Source organism: Coregonus lavaretus, assembly GCF_964263955.1.
Source record: "Coregonus lavaretus genome assembly, chromosome: 2".
NCBI classification, from domain to species: domain Eukaryota; kingdom Metazoa; phylum Chordata; class Actinopteri; order Salmoniformes; family Salmonidae; genus Coregonus; species Coregonus lavaretus.
In genome coordinates, this window is record NC_139989.1 from 31824984 (window position 1) to 31838660 (window position 13677).

Consider the following 13677-nt stretch of genomic DNA (forward strand, 5'->3'; position numbering starts at 1 on the left):
CATTCCATCCTTTCACTAAATGTTACCAACACTAAGTCATTCCATCCTTTACATGTTAGTAACACTAAGTCATTCCATCCTTTCACTAAAGCTTTAAAGTAACTTTTTATTGACAGATGCCTCATTTAAATGTTTTTGATTTTGATGAAAGGAAATCCCATATAGCCTACTGGACAGGACTTTGCTATGGCATCTTCTGTTTGGGTGTCTCAGGTCAGGTCTGAGCCATGATCAGAATGTGTCTCTGTGTCTATTTCCAGCCCTGCCATTTCTACCTGTCCTGATCTAGTGTTTCACTCCTGACCTCCTCACAGCGTCTCACTGTCCATGTCTGCTTTTAGCTCCCACCTCTACTTCACTGTGTTATAATGGACCTTATGCTTGTTATGTCACCTCTGTAAGCAGTTATCAAACATACTGACCTTTCTGACCCTATCCCATGGCCCTACTTTCTAGAACTGAATATTTCAATTCCTCTATGAGTTTTGTTTAGTGTCCATTTACTTATGTATGTGTTGAGATGATCACGTTCCAGATAAATGGTTGAACTGATTCCTGTCTCCCGTCTCATCATTATTGAATTGTTATACAGACGTGCTTATGAAACATAACAAAAGATTGGTGATGAGTAAGTCTGAACCTACGGGAACTATTCTGTCTGGAAGAAGTCCGTTTTTACAACTGTTTAAAACTGTTATTTTCTGTGGTACAGTCTAGGCTAGTGTTAGACATGTATTTGTTTAAAATCTATCACTTGATGCTTTCATTTCAGATAGACAAATAATCATGTTTTTTTTTGCAAAATGCTACATATCTGCCTAACTCTAAGAGAAATAAGTAGTACTGCTAGGTTTTACACAGTCAAATGTAAAAATAACTACATTTTTTATAAAGAACTGTACAAATATTATATTTGTGAAATCAATATTTAAAACATGTTTTTTTTAAAAACAGTAATATGATATTTGTATTTAAAACCATACATTTGACATTTTAGTCATTTAGCAGATGGTCTCATTCAGGATCCGGTTTCCCAAAAGCATCTTAAGGCTAAGTTCATTGTTAGAACCTTTGTAGGAGCACCGTTAAATCTCTGAGCAGTTCCCCAAAACCATCGTTATTAGCGTTACACTTGAACACGCTTGTAATCTAACGCCTGCCTCAGACCATTCGTACTCGTAGAACAGCTAAATCTCAGGGGTTAAAGCAAAAAATAAATCCTTACGTCGATCTCAGATTGATTGTCTTCTGCTAAATTAATCTCCCCTTTCATGTAAACAAGTCATGACCATCATGCTTTTAGGAGAAGAGGATCATTTCTGTAAATGTATTAAAACTGCAAATTTGACCAAATCCAGTCCCCTTGCTCAGGGTTCCCAGGGTCCTCCTGGGGATACTTCTTGAGAAGCTCAGCTCTAAGACGCTCAGTTCTGGTGACAAGAAAAAGGCTGTTCTACTCCAGAATGAATGGAAATACAATGATGCTGACACCATCTAAAATATCATTTCCACCTCCAAAAATGAGCCCAATAAGATATTGGTAAAGATTATGTTAAATGATTTTAACATATTGGACCATTTAGCCTGTATGCATGGTCTATTATCAGATGTTAAATGATTTTAACATATTGAACCATATAGCCTATATTCATGGTCTATTATCAGATGTTAACTGATTTTAACATATTAAACCATATAGCCTGTATGCATGGTCTATTATCAGATGTTAAATGATTTTAACATATTGAACCATATATCCTATATGCATGGTCTATTATCAGATGTGCTATTAGCAATAAGCATGATCACCTGTAGCCCAACGGATGCAGCATAGTGGTTATAAATGAAGCATGGGGTTTGCCCATCTGCATTTACCCCATTGGACACAACTTCCTGATTATTATTTATTATTATTATTATTCACTCAGAATTGTTGTTGGGGAGGTTTCTATTACAAAGTTGCCCTTTTAAGATGCCGTTGCCCCTTTAAGAGCTCTGTTGCAAATGTTCCTAAACCATGCTTGATACTCCGGTTGTAACTGCATTTTTAAAACAATGCATTAGCGCAATTGTAGGAGTATAGAAATAAACGTGTTATCAATGGAAAGCTTGGATCCACCTCTTTTTTAACAAAGGTCAAAACTGCTTTCAAAAGTGTTTTCCCCGTGATGGCATTAAGAGTTGTTGTCCGTTGACTGCTTGAATAAATGGCCCTACAAAGGCAAAGAGCATCAACTAGAAAACAATACAACTGAAGACAAAAAAGGCTTTAAAGTTGTTTTTGCTGTTCAGCCAAATATGCCGTATGTCACGATCGTCGGGAAGAGAGGACCAAGGCGCAGCGTTGCAGACAAACATACTCTTTATTAGAGAACACGATCAAAAACAACAAAACGATAACGTGACAGTCAATGGTCAAACACAAACCAACACGAACAAGAAACCACACTGAATGAATGCCTAACGGCTACCTAAGTATGACTCCCAATCAGAGACAACGAGCTACAGCCGTCTCTGATTGGGAGCCACCCTGGCCAACATAGATATACAACAACTAGAACCAACACACATGAAAACTCACACCGTAGGTAGATAAGTGTAAATGCACTGATGTATCATCTTATTATGACCACTGACCTGACCTATGACCCCTAAAATGCAGATACTGCACTCTCTTTGTATGACCATAAACAGCTGTATGGGTCATGCAAAAGCAAAGTGCAGTATCTAAAAAATCTAAATTTATTTATCTAGCTTTCTTGTTGTTTTTAATGGTGATATGTAGTTGTGTTTTCATGTTTTGAATGTTGTATTGTAGCAACCCTCAAGCTTTTTTTATCCATAAGGTAAGAACTATTTCATCGCAGAGAATGTTTATACCTATGTGACTTTGTTTCTTTATGTTAGCTAGCGTTTCGATATTTTGTTTGCTATCTTTCTTACCATTATCTGGGTATTTGCATTTCAATGCGAGTTAAACCATAATGTTTCCGCGTGATTGTGCCATGTTTATTCTGGTGATAACTGGATCACTGGCTGTTTCATGGAGTGTGTGATTGTGAGTGTCATGGTCAGGATGGTCTGAACTCAGAGCCTGATAGAATACCAAGGAAAACCGAAGTAACTGCAGTAGAACATGGTGGAACAAAGCCAGATGGCAGTAACTTCACTTACTGCTGTTTCCTTGGTTTTTACTGGGATTTTGTAGTTACAGCAAATTTGACCCTCCATTTTCTCTGAAACAGAAGATAATTGAACCAGGACACTTTGTCACAAGATATAACAGATACTACAAAGCCTGACTTCAGTCTTAAAGGACATGAACTGGCAGAACAGGTTTCAGCAAAGTATGGAGTCATTGTTTCCAGGAAGGTGTCTCCATGGCGATAGGAGGGACAGGAGGCAGACTAAGGGCAAGGGAAGCCACCTGAACTACTGCCCAACAAAGACAAAGAGTAGTCTACGCAAAGAGTGAATCTGAGAAAGATTGCTTTAAAATGTGTTTTTTTGTCCAATCATATCAACCATGACCACTGATCTGACCTATGACCCCTTAAATGCTGATACTGCACTCTGCCTTTTTATGACCTTAAACAGCTATATGGGTAATGCAAAAGCAAAGTGCAGTATGTTGAAATCTAAATGTGTGTATGCAGCTTTCTTGTTATTTTTCTGTTTGATGGAAACAGTTTGAGTGTTGTAACTATATTCCAACTGTATTTAATGGTGTTATGTAGTTGTGTTTTCATGTTTTCAATGTTGTATTGGAGTAGGCCTAACCCTCACCAATATTTCTGTTGATGGAGTGAGACACCAGACAAGATGAGAGACATCAATAGACGACACAGAGAAAGTGATGGAGAGAGAGAGAGTGACACCAGACAAGACACAGAGACAGCAACAGAAGAATAGGATATGATGGAGAGAGACACCAGACAAGACACAGAGACAGCAACAGAAGAATAGGATATGATGGAGAGAGACACCAGACAAGACGAGAGACGTCAATAGACGACAAAGAGAAAGTGATGGAGACAGAGGAGGGGAGAACACACAGGAGAGAGAGAGAGAGAGAGAGATAGAGAGAAGAGAGAGAGAGAGAGAGAGAGAGAGAGAGAGAGAGAGAGAGAGAGAGAGAGAGAGAGAGAGAGAGAGAGAGAGAGAGAGAGACCCCTGGGTAGATAGGAGCTGATACCCCTGGGGAGACAGGAGCTGCTACCCCTGGGGAGAGAGGAGCTGTTACCCCTGGGGAGAGAGGAGCTGCTACCCCTGGGGAGAGAGGAGCTGCTACCCCTGGAGAGACAGGAGCTGCTACCCTTGGGGAGAGAGAAGCTGCTACCCCTGGAGTGAGAGGAGCTGCTACCCCTGGGGAGAGAGGAGCTGTTACTCCTGGGTAGAGAGGAGCTGATACCCCTGGGGAGAGAGGAGCTGCTACCCCTGGGGAGAGAGGAGCTGTTACCCCTGGGGAGAGAGGAGCTGATACCCCTGGGAAGAGAGGAGCTGCAATGAAGAGAGACTGCGACCCTGCTCGGGAAGAGCTTATCGATTGGTGATGGTTGGGGCACGTTTGGTAGGAGCTTCAGTGATGAAGACTGCTGAACTTGCTGATGTTTCACAATATGCCATGGCTGTCTCAGTCACCAGGTCTCAACCCAATTGAAGACAACCATCAACAAAACACTCAATTATGGAATTTATTGTGGAAGAATGATGTCACATCCCTCCAATAGAGTTCCAGACACTTGTAGAATGTATGCCAAGGCACATTGTAAGAGCTGTAAAGAGACAGGGAGTGGGAGAGAGAACAGGTAGAACCTGATATGTAAATGAGCAGAACAAACTAACAAACTAACTCCACGACCGAATGATCATTCTAGACTCTACTTCTATTGAGAGACATATAAAAGGTAAGACGACGATTGTTATGTGTATTAATATAGTTGATGATATTGTTATGTGTATTAATATAGTTGATGATATTGTTATGTGTATTAATATAGTTGATGATATTGTTATGTGTATTAATATAGTTGATGATATTGTTATGTGTATTAATATAGTTGATGATATTGTTATGTGTATTAATGTAGTTGATGATATTGTTATGTGTATTCATATAGTTGATGATATTGTTATGTGTATTAATATAGTTGATGATATTGTTATGTGTATTAATGTAGTTGATGATATTGTTATGTGTATTAATATAGTTGATGATATTGTTATGTGTATTCATCTAGTTGATGATATGTTTTGTGGACAGTTTTATAATAGGCCTACTCTCCTTAAAATGTTTTGGATATAAATTAGATGCGTGGGGTGAATTCGTTCTGTTTCCATCTGAGTGCCCCAGGGTGATCGCTCCTACAGTATCTAGAATCTAAAAGGGTTCTTTGGCTGTCCCCATAGGAGAACCCTTTGTAGAACCATTTTTGGTCCTAGTTAGAACCCTTTTGAGTTCCATGAAGAATCCTTTCCACAGAGGGTTCTACATGGAACCCAAAAGCGTTCTCCTATGGGGACAGCCAGAGGACCCTTTTGGAACTCTTTTTTCTAAGAGTGTACTGTATCATAGGTCTATAGACTTGTCTTCTCAAAACAGGCTTAAAACACAGCAAGCAACAACATTTTCTCTTTCTAATCTACTGTTAATGCTTTTCACTCAGGAAGGTATGTTGTGTGAAAGAGAGACAAATAAATACTGTGGAAAGACTAACAACAACTTACACTTCCTCAAAACAGGTTGTGTGTGTTCATTAGTGCCCACCGTAGCAAAACGTTTGGCAACAGAAACCGTTTAGGTCACGTTGTACAGCGTTTGGAGTAAACTGTTTATGCAACATTTTTAAAACTGTTGGCTGCGGAGTAAACTAATGAATACGACCCAGGTTGTAGCCTACAACTCGGCTGTTGATGTCTGCCTGATGCTGTAACCTGAACTTAGCCTGAGGGGTGTACTATGATGCAAGCTAGATATACTGGTTTTCTAAAGCTAGCTTCTGTTAGCTTCACATTCCAGGTCAGGCCTCACCCATAAGAATATACAGAGCACTAGTTATCAGGAAGGTGCTCTCTCAGCACAACAGTAGATATCTCAATGACTTGACATGTTCTGGTTGTGAATTCAGGCTACAAGGTGAGAATCCTGCCAGGAATGATTGTAAAGTGTGTAGAGAAATGAAATGTATGGTGTAATTTTAGTATAGTGAATTGATGTAAAACACTCAGACCTAACAGTCGACTTCTACTGAGACAGGTTTGTGTCAGTCTAATCATACAAAATGGCGCTAACTGAACATGGGCAAGTCAAATTCAATATATCAATATTCATATATTATAGTTCTACATTTAACATTTCATATGATAAATGTAATTGTATCATAGCTCCACTATAGTGTAGCGATCCTCGCTAAATGAACCACGTCACAATTCCAACCAAGTAACACAATTGGCGCCAATGGCGCGATGCGTAGGTTATTTGCCTTTTACACAAGCAACCTGGGTTCGCTTCCCTGCCCCACTGTTTGCTACATTGGTGTCAGAAGTAGTATAGTGTCTGTGAGGCTGTCAGAATGCACGGCCCGGATGTGTGAGGGGTCTGAGTAGTCGAAGCACAGGACTTGCTTTTATAGGGGGCAGTGTGAGACAGGTTACAATTAGGTTTAACCCTATTGCTGCAATTGTTATTAAGGGAAACTCAAGTCTGGCATTTCTAAGTGGAAATTACATAATTCAGAAGCCTTTTAAAACCTCAACTCAAATGTCGAGTTGCTTCAGGACAAATTTCCTGCTGTAGCAAACGGGCTCAAATTAAGATCCAACATCTGTAGCAATATACCTGTCTTTAATGTACATGGCTATATTAGGAGGACATGATTCTCTTTAGACCATTGATTTTTGACCATTTCACATATTTTATTTACTGTTGTTTAGGCTGGTTGAATGAGTTCCCTATGAGAGGCTAGGTGACCGTCAGAAGTAATGGGATTTCCTCATATGAAATTAAAAGTAAGTGTGTAGCCTACGCACTTACAAAATGGCTGTTGAAACTGTGGGACACATTTCTCGGCAACATTAAAATTAGGATAAATGTGTTGATTTGAAGGAAAGACGGGCAGACTCTGGTAAGTCTAGGCTACATAGAACTATTATATTAGAAAGTTAGGTCATTTACAGACATTCAATAGTCAGAGTAGGTTTGAAATATGATCACTTATCATGCTGACCAACCTGATGGTCTCTGTTGGAAATGTGAAACATATCATGCCTAGGCTACATGCTCTGTCCTGCTACTGGTAGGCCTGTAACGTTATGGGAACTGATCTGAACAGGTTTAAGCTGGTAATCTAGGATATGTAGGCTATAGCTGAGGGCCATCTGCATATCACTAACAAACCACTAGTATATGTTATAACCTAGCCTACTTTACATAATATAAACTCCTACTTGTTGCAAAAATACTTTCTGAATGTATCAATGATTTCCCCTTAGATCAATCATGCCCGTTTTAGCCCTTCTGTCTACATTCTCAGATACATTTAGAAAATAATAGATTGAAAGACAATAAATAGCCTGTTTTTATTGAATACAAATAAGTGTGAGACATGGCCTTGTGTTGCTGCACTGTCTATAACTACCTTACCAAACAATTACTTATTATTATTATTGACAGTTAACATGGAGAAGAGATGTCACAACCAGATGTTCATGTGATTGCATTAAATAGCCTGACTGTTTCGATATGTCTGTTAGTAAATGTTTTATTTCTAAGTGATCATGAGTAAAAGAGAACAATGGACATTCTAGAATTAGTTGTCACTGTGTTCACCACAACCAATATGCTGCATCTCTGTTTAGGGGTCAGTGCTCTAAAATGAGTGTTTCTGGGGAGAGAGAGGAGGGGGTCCCTGCCTCTAAAATGAGTCTCTCTGGGGGACATGACACCAAAGCTAAAAGGTGAGATTACAGTTTTGTTTAAGAATTATTAAGTACATTTCCAAAACTCTATATCCACAATTTTTTCACATTAGTTGTTTAATCAGAAATGATTGCTTATGGTACCTTCAATATTACTGATCTCTGATTTTTTATTAATAGATTTTAGATTTGTATGCATACAATGTTAATTTTCATCAAACACATATTTCGCCCTAGATGCCTTCAATTGCCCAATTTATAGCCATGCCCAATTTAGGATAATTTTTATCAACGTGATGTTGCGCTCCAAAGCGATAACTTGAAATAACATGATGTAGGTAATTAAATAATCAAAAGAAAAACGTGTCCTTATAGAACCAAAAAGGCTTCTATCACTTCCTTAATATATGGAACCACTAAAAGTTAAATATATTTTTGGGTTCAGTGAAGAAGAACCTCTAGAGTTCTGATCAACGAAAGGTGAATGTTTTGAGGATGTGAACCCAGCAGCCCTCCAGTGGTCAGATCAAGCCCACCCTTTTTTTCCAACTCCCGGCCCGGGATTCGAACCAGCCACCTTTCTGCCATAGGTCCAACCCCTACCACAGCTCCAACTCCTTAGCCACAGGGCGAAAAAAACCTGAGTTTATCTTCAGAAATAAGCATAAATTAATCTGCCAAAATGAAGACAACATGCTATGCAGACATACATGGCAACACTTATACATAATTATTGTACATAAATCATTGCCAAAAGCACAAGACATACTGTTGCATGTAGGTTTATATTATTTATGGATTGATCATATAGAAATGTAAAAACATTATTTTAACTACTCCAAAGCAAATTACACGTGGCGCTGGAACCACTGACTAGCTGCATTTTCCTATTATCAAGACACCTTCTCTTAATTCTTAACTGGTTAGGACAGCTCATGAAGTGTCCTAAATATCTGCCAACTAGGTCTGACTAGAGGCTTCATGCATAGGTTTAATTTATACCCATAAGTGTAGAAGTCTTTATTGTCAGCACTTATACGACCAATTTTCTACTCTGAGACAGTTTGTGGATATGGGCCCAGATCTCAAAATATTGTTATAAAAAAACTTAGAATGTTTGTTTTGCATATATAAAAAATATATATATATATATGCATTTTACTAATGTAAGCCACTGTAAAGACTGGGTTTAGTTTATTGTGTTGCTCTGCTCATGTCCTCGTTCTGGAACTGTCCGTGTCCACATACGGTGTGGCGCCAAGCATATTACATTTACATTTACATTTACGTCATTTAGCAGACGCTCTTATCCAGAGCGACTTACAAATAGGTGCGTTCACCCTATAGCCAGTGGGATAACCACTTTACAATATTGTCCAGTTAGGCGCAGAGTGGTCTGAGGTGATCTTGGAGAATAACGACGGAGTTCGCTACAGTGTTGAGACACCGAAGTTTATTGTTTATTAAATCCTGTGGAAGGCTTCTCCCTCTCTCGCTCCTTCTGTCCGGTTCTCCTCTCTTCACTAGATGGACGGTAACTTTAGTGTTTAACCCCTCTGTGTCCAAGGACCGAACTTTTGAATATTATTTTCGGGGCGCCTCAAATAGGCTGGACACAGTTTCATAATATTACCTTCTGTCCATCATTATAAAGTAATCGCGAAAAAACAGGCCTTATTTTAGGGCATTTCTCACCCTACCAGCTCCTATTAGTTCTATTGAGCTCCGTGACACCGACTCGCCTTCAGAACGTTCTATTCCCAGCCCATTGTTCTGCGTCACAATGCCAGCTTCACTATTGTTATCAATGAGACCTGCCTGCATTAACCCTGTAGGTTTACCTCAGGTAACTTATTATTAACAAGGTTACGGCTACTTGGTGAGCGTTAACCCTGTAGGTTTACCTCAGGTATCTGATTATTAACAAGGTTACGGCTCCTTGGTGAGCGTTAACCCTGTTGGTTTACCTCAGGTAACTTATTATTAACAAGGTTATGGCTACTTGGTGAGCACACACACTGTTCACCTGAGTACATGTTGTGGTCACCAATAGTGAGGTGAGACAGTTTAAGAGGCAATGGCTGGCGGAAAGCCATCAAACATTAAACATATTTGTTTTAAGAAAAAATTGTACAATCTAAACAAAACGCATGTCCCTGTCCTCTTTTTCAAGATGTGGCCGATTTAAACAGCCAGAAGACATTTTTTAATTAAGAAATAACACTTTTTTTGACGACTTGTTGTTTCTAAATGGCTGCTGGGTAATTTGATATGCATCGAAATCTTAGTTCGTAGGCATCAAATTGAGCGAATGCTGCGCAGGTTCACTGAGTTGCAAACCAAATGGGTATAATGGGGTGATTGTTGACTAATCGGGTGGTCTAGCTAATGGATTTGTAGATCTGATGCAGTTGCTACCTCAGATTATGAGCCTAGCAAGTGTCATGAATGAGTTATGTAGTACCCACAGACGGCCACAAGGAGGAGCAAGAGTGCCATAAACCCATACAGTTTTTTGCCATATAAACCCTAAACCTAACAATCAATCAAATGTTTTTATAAAGCCCTTTTTACACAAGCAGATGTCACAAAGTGCTATACAGAAACTCTTACCCTACTTATAACCTATTTTAGCCATAACCATAACCCCTAATTCTAGGGTAGGGTAGCCTAGAACACTTTTAGAAACTATTTTAGTAATAATATAATCTTAGTAAATACAATTATAGTATTAAATAGCGTATGATTATGTTGTTGTTATTTTATTATATGTATAATTGCAAGACAGAACACTTGATTAATAAGACACAATTGTTTAATTTTTCAAATGTGGTTTGAATTGGGTGACCTAGAAACCTCTGTGTGAATGTCCAGCAATTGGCGTGGGGCAGGTTTGAGACTGATCTAATACACTTTATTTCTCAGCTGCCTCACCAATGTCTGTACGTGAATTAATCACTTTTAATTGCTAAATATTTCCAATAGATGGCAGCATAAGACCACGAAGCATCAGTTATTGGCTACAAGCAGCAATATGATTGACATAAAATAGCATGTAAACAAATACTATATTTCCCATGATTTTCAAAAATGGTCACTCATTACTTTAGTTAGCCATATATCTCGTATTAGGCCTGTGATACTTTTGGAAGAGCAATTAAATAGTGACTATAGCAGGTGTTGAACCCCGGGTAAATAATCACTAGTCAGATGCTCCAACCTCAACCCTAGTATACATACATTTTTAAATATCTAATATTGTGATTAAACAACCTCAGAATAGATAAGACAAGAGTGCGTCTTCCAGCCGCCAATAAATTACATCATGCAACCCTCGTGGTTAGCAAATGTACCTCAACATGCCCCTCGCTTGTGCTAGAAGGCAGAGTGCTCGCTGCTGGTTGATGAATCTGACGATGAATGTACTAGGAAAATACGTTTTTCTCGACCAGAGGTGACTAAATTAATGTTCAGGCTTATTGATAATCGTTATAGTAATGAAGTATAATTTCAAAACATGAGCATAAAAACAGCTAATAATAAACATGAATCATCATTATATTACTTCACAGTAATGTGTTAAATGCTTTTTCAGTCTTCCTCTTGCGTTAGCAGTGTGGAAAGGGACAGTAAAAAGTGTGTGCAGGAGTTTTCCTGTGAGAGGGAGTGGTGGTGTATCCAGGGAGAAAACTAAACTGATCTTCTGAAATGTCATTTGTGGTCTTAAGCTTCCATCTATTGGAATTATTTAGCAACTGCAGTAGTACTGAATAAAGTATATATCCTTACTAAAGTAGTAATTACTCAGAATTGCAAAATATGACATTTTACCACTTACAACCGTAAAATAACCATTTATAGCATAACAAACAATGAAACTGACATAAACCAAAAACACCATACATTTAGTTAACTATATATATATATATATATATAAACATGTATTTAGATGGGTGACATTGTCTGCCAAAGTAATACCACTGTAGATAAAGAAGAGCTCTCCAGTAGGTGTACCAAAACTTTCAAAGTTACAAGTTACAAGTTTATCATCTTTCAAAGCAGAATTACTTTCCCATTGTTTCTCAAATGTAGTGTATGATATACCTTTTTCTAGCTGAGTCTCTACTTTTATCCAATGTAAAAAACACAATTTCAAATTTTGCTATGTAAGACCGAATCGAGCCGGTCGGTCACATTTGACTGTGTCAAATGTCAAATGTCAAATGTGACCTAGCAGTACTACTTATTTATCTGAAAGTGAGGCAGATATATATTATTACTGTGTAAAACCTAGCAGTACGACTTATTTCTCTGAGAGTGAGGCAGATATATATTATTACTGTGTAAAACCTAGCAGTACTACTTATTTGTCTGAGAGGGAGGCAGATATATACTGTAGCATTTTGCAAAAAAACATGATTATTTGTCTCTCTAAAATGAAACCATCAAGTGATAGATTTTAAACAAATACATGGCTGTCATTGAATGCCGTGATTAGCTAGTGAAAAAACATTTCTGAAAATTTATATATAGCGTTTTGGAATGAAACTCTTCTTATGTTTCCCCATTTGAGCTCAGAGTAAATAAAATATGTAATGTTTGTCTCTGTTGTGTTGAAGCCAAATCAAGCAGGAGAGACCAGCCTCCCCTGTACCCAGCTGTGTGTCCATGAAGAGTGACCGGTCTATGGGTAAACCAATAAACTTCAGAGAGGGAGACTTTTCTACTGAACAAAGGTAAGAAGAACTCATTTGTCATGGTCAGTGAGTTAAACAACACTGTCTCTAGTCATTTCTCTCCTCCCATTTTCCCATTTCGTTTTGTTGTTTTCATAATCCATAGGCTAACCCTTTTTTTCCATTTTCATAGTCCTAAATCAATATTAAACAAACACTACATTCCCTCCCTGTGTGTGTGTGCGTGTGTGTGTGTGTGTGTGTGTGTGTGTGTGTGTGTGTGTGCCTCTTAGTGTGTGTGTGCACTCCCTGGATGAGGAGATGTAATCTCTATCCTGATTGCCTTGTCACTTTTACCCCTACCTACATGTAAATATTACCTCAACTACCTGGTACTCCTTATTGCCTCATTACTACCTCAACTACCTGGTACCCTGCACATTGACTCAGTACTGGTACTCCTTATAGCCTCATTACTACCTCAAGTACCTGGTACCCTGCACATTGACTCAGTACTGGTACTCCTTATAGTCTCATTACTACCTCAAATACCTGGTACCCTGCACATTGACTCAGTACTGGTACTCCTTGTATATAGTCTAGTTATTACCTCAACTACCTGGTACCCCTGCACATTGACTCAGTACTGGTACTCCTTGTATATAGTCTAGTTATTACCTCATCTACCTGGTACCCCTGCACATTGACTCAGTACTGGTACTCCTTGTATATAGTCTAGTTATTACCTCAACTACCTGGTACCCCTGCACATTGACTCAGTACTGGTACTCCTTATAGCCTCATTATTGTTATATCATTGTGTTACTATTTCCTTTTTCTATTTAGCTAATTTTTCTTACTTTTTAACTGCATTGTTGGGAAAGGGCTTGTAAGTAAGCATTTCACGGTAAAGTGTACACCTGTTGTATTCGGCGCATGTGAGAAATAGAATTTGATTTGATTTGAAGCTCATTGGCTGAAACTAACGGTCGGCTCGTGCCGAACAGCGCATGTTCGGATGTTGAAGCACAGTGGCTAGGAAAATCTCCCTAGAAAGGCAGGAACCTAGGAAGACACCTAGAGA

General features: G+C 38.7%; 1 protein-coding gene across 1 annotated transcript in view; it reads left to right on the plus strand.

Annotated features, from left to right (window-relative positions):
* Positions 1 to 2298: 2298 nt before the first annotated feature.
* Positions 2299 to 13677, plus strand: part of LOC311138743 (NACHT, LRR and PYD domains-containing protein 12-like) — a gene marked incomplete at its 5' end in the record, with an annotated part of 452061 nt that continues 440682 nt past the window's right edge. Inside the window, one exon of the mRNA XM_084173551.1 lies at positions 2299 to 2303. Within this exon, the coding sequence (XP_084029677.1) occupies positions 2299 to 2303 (5 nt within the window). The remainder of the gene's footprint in view (positions 2304 to 13677) is intronic.